The 19,422-nt window shown below is 41.4% G+C and overlaps 1 protein-coding gene across 3 annotated transcripts in view; it reads right to left on the reverse strand.

Moving 5' to 3' along the window:
* Window positions 1-19,422, reverse strand: part of LOC139468050 (receptor-type guanylate cyclase Gyc76C-like) — a 149,204-nt gene that overhangs the window by 18,878 nt on the left and 110,904 nt on the right. For all 3 annotated transcript variants that reach the window (XM_071249747.1, XM_071249744.1, XM_071249746.1), the window contains exons 13-15: window positions 14,055-14,126; window positions 10,863-11,025; window positions 7,634-7,777 (exon numbers count right to left, since the gene is read on the reverse strand). In XM_071249747.1, coding sequence (XP_071105848.1) covers window positions 7,634-7,777; window positions 10,863-11,025; window positions 14,055-14,126 — 379 coding nt within the window. The remainder of the gene's footprint in view (window positions 1-7,633; window positions 7,778-10,862; window positions 11,026-14,054; window positions 14,127-19,422) is intronic.

Raw genomic sequence — 19,422 nt, forward strand, 5'->3', positions numbered from 1 at the left:
ATTTCAGTACACCTCACATATTACTCTTTTATTCCCCCTTGGTGTATTTAAACTCAATGAGAAGAATAATACGCACCAATCTTTGCTTGAAGGTGGCTAAAATTGAAAGAAACACGAAATTGCTATTCCATGATGATGTATTTTATACGGGTATCATGGGCGATATTACAGCCATCAGATCAATGAGTATCTCAAAACAGGCGACTGTTTTCAGCCTACGCTTGCAATTTGACGCTTGTCAAATCCAATTTTGAATTGTATACTCTCTTTTGCACAGCGGTTTATCAGCACTACATTTTTATGTGTACGATTCTTGAACATTTGATCCTTTATTGAAACTCTTTTAGATTTTATTTTTCTTTCGTACATTTTTATTCAGCATTTCTCCATTTTATCTCTTCAGAATTATTAATGTCTTTCTCCCGTCTCTTTAAACATTACACCTCTCTGATGACCTATTTACAAGGTTTCTTCTTTGAAGGATATTTTCCGAGGAAGTATTTTGTCATTAAGGCAATTTAAAAAAGGTTTTGCACCAAGATGGAGCTCTTTATAATTTACTTCTTTGGCGCATCAAATGAGACATTACATATACATTAACTAGCAATTTTCTCCACTTAAACCTTACCAAAACATTGTTTGACCAGGTTCTCTAATTTCCCTTTTAGTTCCTGAACACGACATACGTGTGATGTAGGAAGCAATACATCTTCGTCTTCGAAAGCTGATATATTCCAATAATTACCCGTTCTCTGGGCAATAATCTGTACTCACTCAGCGGCCTGGGCATTATCAGGTATCCCCCCCCCCCCCCCCCCCCCCCCCCGCCTCCCCCCCAATGTTTCTCGAGCCTACGTAGAAGGACTCACCGACTAGATTGACGTGTTTGTAACATCCTATTGATCAGCACGTCAGTCTGTGTTTCTATACACTGTTTCTTTACCGACCATGATTTACAATTTCTCCGTAATCAATTTATTTCACAGTCGATGTCTTAGGCTGCGATCACTTTACAGACTGTTTAAATCAAACACTTTGAGAGGGACCGTCGAGAGGCATCAGCAAGAAGGGATGCGACACATAAAACAGGTTCAAGACGAACGGGGCCTCTTGTAGATGCACACGCCAAATTACTACATTTCTCGTAAATGGTAAGCAATAACGACTGTTATTGCGGAGACCATGTTATTGCCTTTGTTGTGTTTGATCGCGATTTTTTAATGTTTAATGACACATATCCTTTCTAACACTATACAAGGTATTAGTACTTCTGTCACCGTCAATTGTTCAGTAGGATAGAAATTACAATGGGATGAATTGGATTCGTACGTTAACACGACGTGAGAACAAAACCCTTTGTCCTGAAGCACTTGATAATGATTGTATGTGTAAACAATGTTTATGTTTACATTCTTCACTGAAGGAGTTTGTGAAGCATTATTGTATATTCAAATTGAAGACCGTCACGCGTATTCCGGTACACAGTGATTGCTGGCTGTGATACATGTCAGTAAATTTGATACGAGATTACTTTCGATAAGATAAGGGATTTTCAGAGACAGTCTCAGTTTCCTATTGTCTATCTTGATGGGCTTGTCGTCGCATAAACAGTGAATTATAATGATACAGATTGTCTTGCTGTCGGTATCGGGTTCCGGTCCGGGAGATCTGGCAGCATATATTAAGCTACCGTTGATGAGGTTTCAGAAAAGGATGACATTCCAATACAAGAAAAAGAAGTAAGCAAGGATACAGAGGTTGAGGAACACTCTCCATCAGCGCCCTGTGAAGATCCGGGTTAGAATTGGTCTTCAACAACCCATTCTTGTCCTGAGAGGCGACCGACGGGATCGAGTGTGGCGTGAAATAAACAAACAAACTAACACACAACCAAACAAACAAACATTCGATCAGAACTAAAGCTCGTCTTGCATCGTCTTCATAATGTTTGTCAGAAATTTCGTTTGGGTTTTACGTTGTTTTTTTATATCACTATCCAGTATTATCTCGGCAAGGATAACAGTTCTTGGCTTGATTCTACCATGTGGGAATCGAACCTAGGTCTCAGTGTGACGAACACACGCTTAAACCACAAGGCTACCAATCGCCCTTCACCGAACTAAATGTTCAATACCTATGTCATACCTATAATGATATACTAGACTGTATGCAAAACATAAGTATTCATGGAACCTTGAGGGAATCGACCCCGGGTCCTCAGCGTGACAAGCTACAACTTTACCTGGCCACCTACCAGATGTCAAAAAACAGTGAGAACACGTTTCCTTTAACTGGGGACAGTGAGTAATACTAAGGTTTTGAGACGCTTTTAGCAATTTTTGAGCAATATCACGGCGAGGGACACCAGAAATGGGTTAACACATTGTACTCACGTGGGAACTCAAACCTCGGCCTTCTGTGTGATTAGGTGAGGTGAGGTGAGGTGAGGTGAGGTGAGGTGAGGTGAGGTTAAATTGGGTTTAACGTCGCGTCCAAGATTATTGCACTTATATAGCGACGTGCATGCACGTGTGTGTATGTGTGGCTGCTTGTACTAGTACGGACTGATGCCGATTTATAGTGCTAGCACACTGAGATACCATGCCACAGTTTAACATGATTACCCCACTCAGACACAGTATACTGACTCTGAGCCGACCAGTCCTTGTTTTGGCCTCTTAATGCCGAGCGCCAGACAGGGTAACAACAAGTACCATCTTTTAACGTCTTTTGGTATGACGCGGCCGGGGATCGAACCCCGGACCTTCCGCTCTCCGGGCGGACGCTCTACCACTAGACCACGGAGGCAGTCTCTGTGTGATAAACCATAAAGCTACCACATCGCCGCTTTGTGATACGGGACAGGACATACTGTAAATATATTTTGGCTTGTTTTACGCCGTAATCAGCAATATTCTAACTTGTCACAGTGGCTTCTGAATAATCGAGTCTGTAATGGCAAACTAGCAGTTGATATAATGAGCACCATCCTACATCGTCGGGGTACGGTTACACACAATCAGCCAAGTCACGGGCCATCCAATCCCCATTTCTTAACAAATGGTGTCATCACTGATTTTCATTGGTTCAGTCATATAATGTTCATAGCTATGTTGCCCTTTACGCAAAATGGAATTTGTTTCGGCAGATAATCTAGACATGTTATTCTCTTTCATTGACAATTTATATCTACGACAGGGGCGGGGGGCACGGGTGGCCTAGTCGTCTAAGACGCCGCGATTCGCTGTGCAGAGTTGCGTCCCTTGGCCACGCCAGAAACCTATGATTGTGGGTTCGAATCCCGGTTCGCCCCGATTATGTTTCTAGGTTTGTCAGCACCATACCCGTGCTCGTGGGTTTCACCGAAGTGGTAAACGTCTGAGACCTGCATTACTTCGGGCTTTCCTCCAACATTAAGCTGACACGCCGTGATATGACTGTAATGCTGTTAAAAGCGTCGTTAAACCCAACTCACACACACTACGACAGGGGCAGTGTAGTGGTTAAAGCGTTCGCTCGTCACACCAACGACCCGGTTTCGACTCCGAAAATAGAAACAATGTGTGAAATTCATTCTGGTGTCGCTGTCAGAACGCTAAAAGCGGCGAAAAATCTAACTCATTCACTCTTACGACAGCCATGACATAAGTGGGACCTATTTTGATCCCGAATCAACACATGGTCAGTCATATATGTGGTCTCTTCATTGTCAATTCTTAAGCCACAGAGGGTGAGGAAGACAGCCAATTCCATATTGAAACCAATGCTGCCTCCCGTAAAACGACCCCCTCAGAAATGGACACTCGCAGAGAGAGGTGAGGTGAGGTGAGGTGAAATGGGGTTTAACGTCGCGTCCAAGATTATTAGCGATTATTAACTTATATAGCGACGTGTGTGTGTGTGTGTGTGTGTGTGTGTGTGTGTGCCTCTTGACGCGGCCGGGGATCGAACCTTGGACCTTCCGCTCTCCGGGCGGACGCTCTACCACTAGGCCACGCAGGCGGCCCACGCGCAGAAAGAAAAATCAGTATAAAACGACATATGAATACCGGTCCATGTAAACTTTATCCAAACCATGGAGAGTGTATAGTTTGATTGAGGCACTATTTCAACATTTTCCATCCGTTTGGGGCTTAGCTTAGATCGATACGACTGAAAACGTGTTGGTTTGACGAGGTACCATACACCTACACGACACATCCATACTCCCACACTGACACAAACATCGCTAGTGACGTCACTGCTAGTCATGATAGACACTAAATGGCCATCAAACTCCCAGCATGCCAATGTCGGGTCAGTGACATCCACACACTTCCCGTGATAGAAACTCACTTCATAAACACATCTGCCAACATGACAGATGGCATTGAAACGACAATATGTCTTAGACGGAATCTGTTAAAACAATGGACACATTTAAAGGTCGAGTGAGTCACCAGCGTAATTCACAGAGATTATATTTTATATACGCTGATTTAACCACACGATAATCTGTTTGGTTTGAGTTTTTGACTTTTCCATTAAAACTTGTCAATGATATAACGGATGCTATTAAATCCATGATAACGTGATAGTTTAGGGGTGTTGGTCTGGTAATACTGAAAAAATAAGACTTTGATTTAGCGATATTCACATTGTAATTGCATTGTGAATCTCAACATTATGATCACGTAAGTGTATGATTGACAGTCGGATCGGGGACGCACGCCAGAAATGCATCATTACCGTGTGTGTGATTCAACTTACCGTCAGCATCATCCCCATCTTGGTTTACTTAATCAGCATCATTTACATATATCGCCATCAATTCAAAATTCGAGGGGTGAATGCCCTCTGCTTTGAAATGTCGACGGAGTAGGATACAAGTGGCAATTGTCAACTACACTGCTGGGCAAAAATAGTATACACATTGAACTTGGATTTGCCCAATAAATTATAAACGTTATGGAAACGGTACTAGGCTGAAAACAGTCGCCGAAACATAAGATCTAAAACACAGGGATATCAAATACGTCATCATCTAATAAATGCGTGTTTGTTTCATTTTTAAACATCTTCAAACATGGATGTATACTTTCTTTTGTCCAGTAGTTTTCACTATCGACGATTCAATGATAAAGAAATGATAAAGAAATCGGTGAATGTAGGAAAATTTATGAAATCGGTGACCCGTCCAGTGAAACAGAGGCTATGTGTGTTTCTGCTCTGTTTGTCGTGGTTTGGTCGTGGTTAGTGAAGACTTTGGCTTCATCTACAGTCACAATGTTCAGTCACATTTAGTAGTGAGTGAGTTGGGCTTAACGCCGCTTTGAACAGTATTCCAGTTATATCACGGCATGTCAGCTTGATGTGGGAGGAACGCCCGCTGTGGTGCAGGTCTCAGACGTTGGCACTTCGGAAAAACCAACAAGCACGGGTGCATTGCTGGCAAACCTAGCAACATCATTAATGTGGGATTCGAACCTGGACCCCCAAGGGACAAAAAGCTGCACATTTATTTGAAACTAAGGCTACTGCGCTATCCGTACCCCTTGTCAGATTCAGACGGTGTGGCAATCGATAAAGTGTCCTCGTGCAAATGTCATGTGAAAGTTATCTGTCCAGAATTTGTTTGGCACCATATACTAGTATTGCCCACAAACAACCAAAATACAAAATTCTTCTTGTCTGACAGCCTAACATACGGGTTGGACAATTTCGGAAAGGTAATTACCCACATCCGTACATATATACTTTAAAGGTAATCATCGAGCCCTAATTCCGACCGCTGCTTTATCCAAGAACGAGGCTTACATTATCGTGCTATTCAGCGACAGCGTATTTTTCGACTCATAATTCGAAATTGGTAGTTTTGGACTCATTAGGTGACGTGTTATTTGAGGTCTTGTAGACTTCGGGTGTTGCTGGATGGCCTCCTATAAGGGTGTCCACTAGTACGTTCAGTGTCCACTGCTTGTATACCGGGGATCCTTTAAAAGCACACTGTACGGGCTGCTGAGAATTATGTTGTCCAAGTCCAATCATTAAGAAACGGTGTCATGTATCAAACAAAAAGGGAATTAATTCCCGGTTTACAACACATTCCGTATTGATTGCATGAACAGTTGTATGGTAGAAGAACCACAACCTTGATCTCGGGGATGCCATAAGATCTGATACTAAACATTACTAGTTAGGCGTCATGATCCATGAATATATTTGGGGATATTTGAATGGAATTATGAGTTCAGTCATCACTACAACAAATATCCCCAAACACGAACCTCTCCCCATTTTTTGTTCAGATTATATGTCCTTCTTCTCCAAAGCTTCTTTGCAGCTGAATAAACATCATGATACATCACAAACAAAAATAACATTTTTTATTCCCATGGTGCTCTCTGATCTGTAATGTCTTTTAGCTATCTTTGGCAAAGCAAACACCCAAACGACCTCTGAAGGTTTGGAATATTTTCGATGAAAGCTCGACCTTCTCAGCGTTATTTCGTTTATGTTTTGGAATGTAAATATGGAATAGTTTTTCGGAGAATTCAGCTATAAAAAGAACATATTAGTGATCACGGGATTTTCCTTTTCATCAAACCACAAGTAATCGTTCTGCCACGTCTCCAATAACACGAGATTCCTCAAGCATGTTTTCGCAAACTTTCCACCATGTTTGATGCTGTTTGCAAAAACATTAAACGAAATATGAATTTGAGTAGCACTGAAACGTAGTATTGCTATGGCGTCACTGCATGGAAATCTGGTTGTTGCGTGGCGTCATGGCGTCACTGCATGGTAATCTGGTTGTTGCGTGGCGTCATGGCGTCACTGCATGGTAATCTGGTTGCGTGGCGTCATGGCGTCACTGCATGGTAATCTGGTTGTTGCGTGGCGTCATGGCGTCACTGCATGGTAATATGGTTGCGTGGCGTCATTGCATGGTAATCTGGTTGCGTGGCGTCATGGCGTCACTGCATGGTAATCTGATTTGCGTGGCGTCATGGCGTCACTGCATGGTAATCTGGTTGCGTGGCGTCATGGCGTCACTGCATGGTAATCTGGTTGTTGCGTGGCGTCACGGCGTCACTGCATGGTAATCTGGTTGCGTGGTGTCATAGAAACGGATGAGGTCACCAATGGAAAGTGAATGAAGGAAAACGTTCAGCAGAGTGGGCAAAGTGAGCAAGTTGCTATATATACTAGGCCTCTGAAGAAAAGTGCACCCTGGTTCTGCATTCGGACATTTGTTTTTCACCTTGTTTACTTGATGGAATATACAAATACGTAATGTTACAAAATAGTTATGCTTCACTCGAACAGCTTCTTTAAACAGATGATCATGATCAGTTTGTTTAAAATCATAATTAAAAAAAGCTTAGAGGCTGGTTTTACACCGCTTTGAACACCGTGTTCAAGTTCTATTACGGCATCAGAGGGAGGAAAGTGGTGGAAGTCTTAGACGTTTACGCAAACGAATATGGTTGTGACACACCAAGAACCATATGGTCTTCGAACCTACGATCTAGGTTTCCCTCACCCCTAAAGGTCACAAGCCTTAGACAACTACTTTTATTGAACCTTCTCATCGTAGATATATTTTACCACCAAAAATACAGACCAGCGACCATCTTAATGGCATATTTACCTTTAGGAGACAGGTTACAGAATCCATAGGGTCCCGCTCTACCGAAGATTTCATGAAGAATAATGGCGAATGCGTAGATGTCCCCTTTCTGAGTCCCCGACGGCGCCTGTTTCCGTAGCAACTCGGGGGCCGACCACAACAAGTCTGAAACAACACCATGTGGCACTGATAACACAAATAATCAATTTCTCAAAGCTTTCATTGCTTAAATCTTTCCAACTTAAAGGAATTGAAAATTCATAGAAAATACGCTTCAAAGAAAAACCAGATGGCAAGTTACTATAATTGAACTCAGCAATATTACGTTAAATATTTAACGTAGCATCGGAAATATTTCACTTTCAGCGAAAGCTTAACAACTTCCAAGATAATAATATTGTCCCTAATTCATAATATCACGCTGCTTTCTGTCGTGTTTGTACGAATTTGCCTTTAGGTTTGACATATGGAATAAAAAAAACCCAGTTGCTAGGCAACCAATATGAAAAAATGTAACATAATAATATTTTGCACATGAAAAAACTTAGATGCTACAAGGTATAAAAAAATGTATTTGTTGTTGATTTAGCCAAGGCCATATAATCACCCCGCAGACATTGAAGGCGTGAATCTTGTTTCCAATTCGCCCAGGTCGAGGCCCAAATCTATACCTAAGTATGTTAGACACTCCGTGATGTCTGTAAGGATATCTTGGGGAGATATGACGTCAACGACAGCACTCTTCAACTCTTTGTCCACCATATTAGGTCACATGATAATCGCATTATGCCCATGATGAAATAAAGCGCCTATGCGGTCATTGTGACTGTGGTGCGCTTTTTGAATGAAACCTGTCTGAAGCGTAGTCTCGAGTGTTTCTTGCACTCGATCTAACAGTGTATTGAATAATGGGAAGATGTAAAAATAGTCAAAATTATCCTTCAGGCTTATCTTTGAAAAAAATAAGAATGGGATTGAAGCGCTTCTGAAAAAGATACCACACTGGTACTTTTGTATGAATAAAAGAAATGATTTTTCTGTTTCTTCTGAAAGGATTCGTAGGCAGGGGTGGCCCTGTCCTCTAAGGCGTCACAATTCGCTGTGGAGAGTTGCGTCCCTTGGGCACACCAGAAACCTATGATTGTTGGTTCGAATCACGGTTCGTCCCGATTATGTTTCCAGTTTTGTCAGCACCATACCCGTGCTCATGGGTTTCACCGAAGGAGTAACCGTCTGAGACCTGCATCACTTCGGTCTTTCCTTCCACATTAAGCTGACACGCCGTGATAGGACTGGAATGCTATTTTAAGAGGCGTTAAAGCCAACTCACTCACTCTGATATGATTCTATGCAAAGTCACGCATCTGAAGGACACAAAGCTTTATTTAAGTTATTTGATTATTTAATTGAAACTAACGGTTTGATTTGACAGTCGAGCGTGAAGATCCGGAGTAGAATAGGGTCTTCAGCAACCCATGCTTGCCGTAAAAGGCGACAATGCTTGTCGCAAGAGGCGACTAACGGGATCGGGTGGCCAGGCTCACTGACTTGGTTGATGCATGTCATCGTATCCAAATTGCGTGGATCGATGCTCATGCTGTCAATCACTGTATTGTCTGGTCCAGACTCAATTATTTACAGACCTCCGTCATATAGCTGGAATATTGCTGAGTGCGGCGTTAAACAAACAAACAAACAAATAATTTAACACTGCTTTCATGGTTCACGTGCTACAGTTATCTGTGCATCACTGTATTACGCTACATAAAAATATCCTGTTAAACCTGCTCGCACGAGCGGACAATTCTGATAGGTAAAACAACTAACTATGTTGTTTAACGCCGCAGTCAGCAATATTCCAGCTGCACCATGGCGACCCGGAAATAATCAAGTTTTAACTTGTGACCAGTGACAGTTAGATATTGTGAGCAACGCCACCATCGACTAACGATGACACTCTAACAAAGTCACCGAGCCAGACCGCGCGATCCAATCTGTCTGCTACAAGCATAGGTTAGGGACCGGCCATTTGACATTCTGACCCCAAATTTTATTTTTATCAAAACATATATCTTGTACAAGGTATTTTTGTGGAAGACTTATTTTTTAAACAGCCTGAAACATGACAATTTATTCAGGCAATTTCTGGGCCAATCTATCCCGCCCTCCCCAGAATATCAAATGATCGGTCCCCTACTGGTGCCGGAACCCCCCGGGGGAACCAGCTAAAGAGATCAACATTACCTGTCACCCTGTATAATATTCTCTGGAGTAACCCCCTCACGGACACATCAGCGACTACGTCCACAGATAACCATCATAAGTACCAGTATCATCATCGTAAACGCAGCCAGAATGGTAACACTATTACATAAGAGAAATCTCATCCCCTACTGTAATAGTAACCCCAGGCATAGTGGTTGGGCTAACATCTGAAATCCTGTTACACCATAACATATATAAGAACACGACGACCGGGTTGATTTCGTGTTTCGCAATACGACCCCGAGCCTTTCGTCACCACTCGCCCCTTTCGGTAACCTGCAAGAACACTCGACCCCCTATCGATCAATGTTATCAGTTGAGGTGAAAAAAGGGGGTTTAACGTTGAGTTCTAGATCTTATATAGCAACGTGCATTCGCTCGCGTTGGTGTGTGGCTGTTAGTACTAATCCGGACTAATGCCGATTTTAAGGGCTAGCCATTTGAGATACCATGCCGCAATTTAACATGAATACCCCACTCAGACACAGTGTACTGAATCCGAGCCGACCAGTCCTTGTTTTAGCCCCTTATACCCGAGCGCCAGGCAGGGTAACAACAAGTACCATCTTTTAACGTCTTTTGGTATGACACGGCCGGGCATCGAACACACAACCTTCCGCTCTCCGGGCAGACGCCCTATGCACTAGACCACGGAGGCAGTCCAATGTTATCTGAATGAGCGTACTTTGATTAAGTATACTAAACGAACAGTCAGTTAGTTCACCATACGGATTAACAGGTTGTTGTAAATGGCAACCGTGATATATTTAGAAAAAAACGTGTAACCTTACAACGCAGATACGGATGTGGTACAACTTGACTTTCTAACGCTACGCCCATTTGTGTGAAGGCGGAACCAATTTGATAAAATGGTCACGAAAGGACACGAGTCACCATGCGGCTTTCCTCGAAAAAGCATGAGTGATCACGAATGGACTCCGAGCATGTCTTGATCAGGAAGGAAGATCAGAACGAAACCACTTACTCCTGTAGTATGCGTGCTCGTCCTCCTTCCGGTACGTCGCCGCCCTGACCTCTAGCAGGCCGAAGTCGGCCACCTGCAGTGTCCACCAGCTACTGACAACACAGTTGGAGCTCTTCAGGTTGCCATGGTAAATCAGCTCGCTGTCGTGGAGGAAGATCATCCCCTGTGGACATGGTAGAGTAAACATACATGACACATGTGCAACTGGTCAGCTTTAAACGAATCAGTGTGACAGGTTTTCCCGCTTTTTAAAAAAAAGTCTAAGAAGGTATAAGCATGTGCGCGCGCGCGTGTGTGTGTGTGTGTGCGCGCGTGTGTGCGTGTGTGTGGCCGCACGACTAATACCGGTTTTATAGTGCTAGCCCACTGAGATACTGTGCAGCAGATTAACATGAATACTACACTCTGACACAGTAGGCTGACTCCGAGCCGACTAGTCCTTGTTTGATCCCTCTAACACCGAGCGCAAGGCAAAGAAACAACAAGTCCCATCTTTTAACGTCTTTTGGTATGGCGCGGCCGTGGATCGAATTTACCCTATGTAGCTTTTTCAGCTTTCGTGCACGTAGGTCTTTACATATCTTTTCTTGCTGACCAGATGCAGGCTTCACTTATACCTGTACTTTGCTGCGGTGAGAAATGCAGAGAGGTGCAACATCTCGCTTATTATGATTTGTTTTTGTTGTTTAACGCCGCACTCAACTCTAGTCCAGATATATGACGGCGGTCTGTAAATAATCGAGTCTGGACCAGGCAATCCATTTCATGATATCACGCGCATCGATCCACGCAACTGGGATACGATGATATGCATCAACCGAGTCAGCGAGTCTGACCACCCGATCCCGTTAGTCGCCTCTTGCGACAATGCTTTTACAGCAAGCATGGGTTGCTGAAGACATATTCTACCCCGGATCATCACGGGTCCTGACCCGAATAAGGGGTTCACTGTCACGATGTGCCACGTGCCACGTGGGGCAGCACACTAATTTGAAGATACCTAAAAAGCATAGAAGTGGAATTATTTTAAAAATAGTCTACTCATGGTTTAAAACCCCCAATAGATTATACCCAAGAGAATGTATTTATATTGATCCCCTAAAAAACCAAAAAAAACCAAACAAACAAAAACAACAAAACAACAACAAAGAAACAATAGGTACAAAATGTGAATGATAGCATGTGAGTAAATACTCAGTGGCTCAAAACATACTCTTGGCCCCTGAATCTATCAGGAATAACAAACCTGCATAACACTTCAACATTAAACTTTGGGTCGCCACTGCGGCTAAATCACGTGACGAGAACTACATCCAATATGGATTCTTCTTACTGCCATCCGAGATAACTTATGAGATTGAGTCGAGCCGAATGAGTTAACAGAATTGAGCAAAGAACACAAGCGCCTCCTGCCGTCGAGGACAATACGCCGCCCGATGGTGCCCTGGACGTTGATCTCTCCAATACACATGTAAATGAAGGCATCATCGTCTCCTTGTGGCTTTTTTCAGCCAAAAAATAAGTTCGGTGCCTATGAAATCTCGTGGGATGGTTTGCCATACATATTAACGTTGCTCACCACAGATACGTGAACAGAAACCAGATACCAGTATCGAAGGGAAGCACTACCGTAATGACAGGCGACGGCTAATTTGAAGTGTTCTCTTGGTCTGAACATTTAGAAACAGACGCTCTTTGACATCTTAATTGCATTCGCGTGGAGCGTATGAGATTAAAACCTAAAGATAGCACACTCGTGTTATACTTTCATTCTTTAATGAAGTATTGTTGCCAAACAAAGTTGTAATGTCCCGCGATGTGTTTTATAGTCAGACATGTCCGTCACGAAAAAATACCTGACGAAAATAGATAACGAATATAACGGATGCTGGAGACAGTGGACTCTGGCTGGGCTCGTTGATTGGATTTAACCATCAGTGTCAACCAGTCAGAAGGCATCTCTGTTGCATGAAGCTCATTGTAATCAGGGGAGGAACTCACGACTGTCTTGCATGCAGAAACGCAGAAACAAAAGGGAAAGACAATTTGATATTCGCAACGATGTAAATTTTGTGGCAATTTCTTTTTCCCGGCATCGATATGAAGCATAATTATTTCTTTCAAGAATCTTCGCTCACAATGTATTTTTTTCGACAAAATCCCAGCAAAACCTGTCTTCTCAATCAACAAGAACGATGGGAACAAATGAGAACTTTCTTCAGAGTGATAGAAACAAAGCAATTAAAACTTGTAAAAAATAGAATGTTAAATGGATTTTAAAAAAAGAAGGTAGTCTTTTTTAAAGAGTCATTCTAACTGATTCAATTTCAGTTAATCCTTTTCTTGTCTAGCTCTGAAGTCTTAATGTTAATGTTAAATGGGACATTAATTTCGATGTATGAAAATACCTCGAGCCTAGAATCACATGATGATTGAAAGTGGTTATAAACGTCTATCGGAAAGCAAAACGTCTAGGGTCATCACGGTGGACATTGCCCTGGGTCATTAAACGAAGTTCCAAAAACTCATATCGTTGTGAAAGTAATTTAAATCAATGTCATGGTTCAGCAGACGCGAAGGAGCCAGCCTCGATGGAGCCAGACACGGTGGGGCCAGGTATTGATAGGTTCATAGAGGAGCCTCAGTTTGTACCAGGTAGTCCCTGTCGGCGTTGTGAAACTTACAATGTTGATTTATTACATTCTTAGTTGGACCGCCTTCGTGGCGTAGTGGATCGAACGTCTGCCCGACGAGGGGAAGGTCTGTGGTTCGATACCACACCGCGAACAAAACAAGGACTGGTCAATTCAGAGTCAGTATAAACGTGTCTGAAGGGGTATCCATTTTTAATTGCTGCATGGTATCTCAGCCCGCTAGCACTATACAACTGGCATTAGAGTCCGGACTAGAAAAGACACCATACTCACGTCCATGCACGTCGTTATATATGTAAAACAGTCTTAATTGCGACGTTAAAACTCACCTCACCCCACCTTCTCAGTTCAAAATGTAAATTTAAAAACACATAGACATACGTTTAGGTTGGACTAATTATAGCATACGTGACATTCGTGATGTCACCGGTAACTGACGACACAAATCGACAGCAGCAGAACCACCTTAGGTAGAAGACACTGCACTCAGAAGTGGGTAACTGCAGCTAGACAGGGAACAAGCTGTAGGTCTGGTTACCTGTAGGAGGTCCTTGATGAGGGACGCCAGGAACATATCGTCCAGCTTCAGGTCTTCATTCTCCAGGATGTCCTGCAGGGAAAACAGCATTATACATTACCTTCCATGCTAGACATGACTCTATGACACAGTATAGGATGAATCGTAATTTATGGTCAAGTAGGTGATCAGATTAGAGGTCTGCTCGGTTGAGGGGATATGCAGATGAGGATGTAAGGTTGGGATGAGGGTGAAGGTGTATATGAGTATCAGCTATATCGATGATCTCATATCTTTCCGATAAATGCCTTTTGGTGATATTTTGTAATATGGCATCGGGAAAACTGAAAACGTTTTCCCCATTTTAAGATAATGATGCGCTGAATGAGTATAAGTTAAGCCTCTGTCAAACATTTGATTTTTGAACATCACTATAACACAGACACAGTCAAGGAAACACTTCATTCTTGGATCCATATTGCATTTGTCACTAAACGTGGTGTCCAAACACACACTTACATGTACATCACTATCTTTAATGGCTCGGGACTATTTGTCCAAAGATGTCATCTGAATTTTATTAATAAAAGAATATGTGAATACTGGAGTTTCTCATAGATGTGACATTTGAGGATTGGATATTTAGGCAAGAAGCAGGCATCCCTGTGGTCACCAATTATGCTCTCCTCCAAGCTGATCTGTTTCTTTATGCCTATGAATCGGACTTTCTGCCACGGATTGGAAAAATCGAAACAGGCGAATTTGATCAGCTATATCGATGATTTGATGTCGTTCAATTATACATGTTAAATAACCACGCGTCGTCTGTTTCATGTGTAAATCTATTCATTAAGATTCAGAGTGACTATAAAGACGCCACAAGATTGTACCATAAGAGGAACGACTTCAACTTTCCAATATTCACTTCCCTTCATGTCGAGCAATATTCTAGCAACTACGGCCTTTGGTGTCTACATTTCACAGCTTTTTAGGTACAGTTGAGGTACATGTTATTAGATTTCTAAGAGCGCCATACGACTCTTGGTCATTATTTCATCAGGGTTACAACCTTCAAGGCCTTAGTAATGCATTCAGAACGATTTATGGTGGACATGTGGGGGACTTTTTCAAATGTCCGATGCAATTTCCTATTTTGACTTGTACTATATGTTGCTGTCGTTGTTCAGGTAAACACTTGACATGCCTTTGCATGTGTTTTACAACGGGTGCCACCGATGGGACAGAATACACTCATCTTTTCGCGAACACATATCTTAGTATCATAGTGATTAGTGATTAGGATATAGTCATACAATGGACTCTACTTTTCAGTCACGTATAATTTCATTGATCTTAAAGCTTCTAAATGAAACTATTTGAGATACATAAAATAACTTTTCCGATGAGTTTAATTCTGTTTGTAGAAGCAGAAATGATCTTGCAATACTCTATAGCCTTTAAATATTATTTACAAAACAATTTCCTCGAAACGATTAATGTCTATACACTTTTTTCAATAACCGCTTTCAACAACGACGCTCATCACATCAGTGTTTTTAGCTCGTAACCCTAAAATACTGGAAAATCGGGCAGAATGTAAAATATTATTTTACATACTTTAGGAAACTCTGTGCATTTCGTGGTTCACAGGCACCAACCTCGACATCTTGATTTGTTTGAAGCAGTACCATTCACCCTCAGTGTAGGTTGTACACGTTTGCTGACGGTGTCTGGATACCTTCACCGACTCACGTCCCTAACCCATATGCAAAGAGTATTGACCACAGCCCCCGACAATACCATCCGGACTTCGTTAATTCGTTAAGGTGCATTTGGAACATGCTCTAAAACGGAAAGGCTACCGATCGATCAGGTCAATAATTGATGAATTCGTTTAAATTCTCTGAAACACCATGTGAACAATGTGTGAAGTCCATTTCGGATATCCCCTGCAATGATATTGCAGGAATATTGGTAAATTGTAACCGATACCCCCTGAAGTGATATTGTTGGAATATTGCTAAAAGCGGCATATAACCACACTCACTCACTAAAGCACCGCATCAAGACAAAACCGTTCGGCATTGGGATACGTGGGGAAGATTTTATGGCATGTTAAACCTTAATGAAATTAGAATTTGCATACCATGATTACCCAGCGCTCGACATGTCCCATCTATCATATTAATCTCCGACAGCATACATTTTGACGGTAAATTCAAACTTTTTAATACTCGCCAAAGAGGAATTTAATCTATCTTCGCGCCCCAGGCGCCAGTCTTTCGCCCGGATAAAGGCAATAAACACATGCAAAAACAGCAAGAACTGGAGTTAAATCTTTATCTTTCTAGTTTCACTTGATTTATGACATGTTTTCAGGTAATGGTGGGGTAAAAATACACGCCGATCTTTCGCACGTTTGAGTTTCTCAACCTGCAACATTGAATGGATGGGTGTCACGTGACCTTATACCGGTTGATGGATACTGATGGGCAGATGTATCCTAAAGCCAGTTATTAAAGTATATCACTAAGGTTAATCATTAGAGATGAAACAGGGTTATCTTATTTCGATCATAAGGCTACGTTGTCTATTCATTATGGCAAAAACGATGAGTGTTGAATCTTTAAGCTGTAAACGTCAGTAGTAGTCTAATCACTCCGACTAACACTAAATCTCATGGACTGGGGAGATTAAAAGTATTGAGACGTGACTTGGGCATAATTGAGAGGAAGAAATTATTTGTTCGGAAATTATCGTGACGTTCCTTTAAATATAGTGGTCCAATGAATTCGCGAACACGTTCAAATCTGTTCTTTCTATTCGTGTTCTACATTACTGGAAAGCAAAGATGGTAATGTTTCAAATAGAGAGTTGGAAACCATGGCGGTTTTGTAGAAGAAAAGTGAAGAAAACTAAATATGAGTGAAGAATGCAACCTGACTGGTTAAAAATGTTGTGCTATGGGTTTCGATCTCGGAAATCCTCCAAATATTTAAAGATGTATGAATAATTGTCTTGAAATAAATCAATTCAGATACAGGTGGAAATCGACCCTTATAAAGGAAATTAATACAAGCATGAAATTTATGCGTCAAATGCAAGCGCCCCTTGCTCGTATGTTTATCTAGGTGTACAAGATTGAGTTGTGAGTCAAGGCACATTCTCTATATACTTTGAACAGAAAAAAACGTAACTTTTGCTGATTCCTGATCCATTTTGATAACCAGGTTGCTCTGTTGTCATAGAAGCGTATAATGTCATCGCTTGTGACCGGTAGAAAGTGCTATCGAAAACACTTTGAATTTACCAAGTCCATGAAAACTATGATTTCACGTCGTGAACAGGGGTTTCAAATGTCAAAATAAAGTTCAGTATATTTTTTATATAAATTTTGCCTTTTGTGCCCAATTGAATCTATTTCGTCGGATAGTCGAGACTGGTTATTGTCTGGCATTGGCTGTTTTGAGTACTCAATGGCACCCGCAAATCTGAGAACATGCTTAGAAACAGATATAGGCTGATCATACATTTACCAATTTGTAGATTCAAAAGGACATCAATCTATACGTTGTCTCACAGCGTTAACACCATGCGAGTTTACATTAGTATAGCACATACGTCGTGTTTACCCAGGTCAAGAATAAACTACAAGGACACTTTACCAAAAGTAGCACAATGAGTTTTCACTTGAAGAATAAGCTCTCTTTACAAAGCCTTCCAAACATTACACAGTTAAACATTCCAAAAGGGAAATACCATATTGCCAAAGTTTGGCAAGATGGCATTTCCATGCAAAGTTACACGTGCAATCTACATAAAGCATATGCAATTTATCAATTGCTTCAATTATGTACCCGGGGCATAACTACATGCTCGTTCAAACCCCATAGATGACTAATGCTTTCTACAGATGTAGGTATTATCATTGGAAAAAAAACCTTTCCACAATTTTGGCAAGAGCAGTTTTTCAATGTTATTTCGAAAGTTGTAAAAGTAGCTTTTTCGTCTAGTGTTTTCAGTCGTATTTTTTCTTTCAGTTTACGCTGGCATTATTTTTGGTGCAGGCGCATTGCCTTACTGATAAATTGGTAGGGACATGACGTTCAGACAGCGCTATAACAAAGTATTGTATCACGCTAACTCGGAATAAATTCATATAGTCCGCATACTCCATCATTCGGAATAGAAGGACGCGCTGCTAATGTTCTTTAGGCTCAGTTTCCAATTATAACGTCCAACTGGACACTGCCATTAGACCGGAGGAGGATTACATTACATTCATACAGGGCGTTGGTTGACTAAAGTCTGACAATTCAATCATATGAACTCGAAAAATCTATAAATGATGATAGATTGGGTCTCTACATGTTTTAGGCGACAAAAAAATAATGTTTCTCGGGCACATTTACTCAAAAGTGAGGAGGTAGGAGTTTGATGGGAAAGGAACATTTTTTTTAGTTTTATCCCACGAAGAATACTAACAAACACAAATGATCACACATTGAAGTAGGCTTTTTAATACAGTGTTAGTTGTCAAGCACGTCTGGATCATATGACGGGACTTTTGAAAAAAGATAATCTAAAACGAAAGAAAAATACGCGTAGGGTATAAAGTGACGAGCACGTGCCAAGAAACATTTACATTTAAACAAATGAGCAGGGGTATATGGTGCTGAAAACCTAGAATCATGATCAGGGCCATATGGGATTCGAAACCTAGTATTCTGGCACGAATAAGGGACGCAACTGTGCATAGCAACGTGAGGCGTTTTGGGATTGTGCGCCAAACTTCTTCTATTCACATGAGCAATAACGTTAATTACCAGGGTGTCAAAGAAGATTCGTTAGCTCCGATATATTTCGTATATCTTGCTTACAGTCAATGGAGACAATTCCTTCCTAGGATTGTGTCCATTAACGTTACTGTGAAAAGTCAAAAATAATTTCGGGAACAACATATTTGAACCAATCAGATTGTAGTACATGCCCCTATTCATTTTACAACAAGAGTCATCAGGAGTCGACATATCCCTCAGTTCTTATGCAATTTGGAAATGGAGTTCAGTTACTAGTATTTCTACTCCACTTTTGGTTCTTTGCCATTGGACACCTTTAGTTCAGTGAGGAAAAAAAGCCAATGTTGTTCATTATTTCTTAATATTCCAAATCATCAAAAGGCACCAGTTTACCACTATACTGATCTGTAAAGTTTCATCTTAACAAAAAAATAAAATAAATAAAGAATAAAGAAATAAAGAATAAAAAATCCCACATCGTCACAAGGCACCAATTCATCACTAGAATGATCTCTTCAACAAGAAATATTCAACAGTTTGGGCGGCATAATATAATCATCATACTAGTAGTCGTTGTCTTAGTGTCGACG

The sequence above is a fragment of the Haliotis cracherodii genome, unplaced genomic scaffold, assembly GCF_022045235.1.
Source record: "Haliotis cracherodii isolate W230 unplaced genomic scaffold, xgHalCrac1.p SCAF_2, whole genome shotgun sequence".
In the NCBI taxonomy this organism is placed as follows: Eukaryota; Metazoa; Mollusca; class Gastropoda; order Lepetellida; family Haliotidae; genus Haliotis; species Haliotis cracherodii.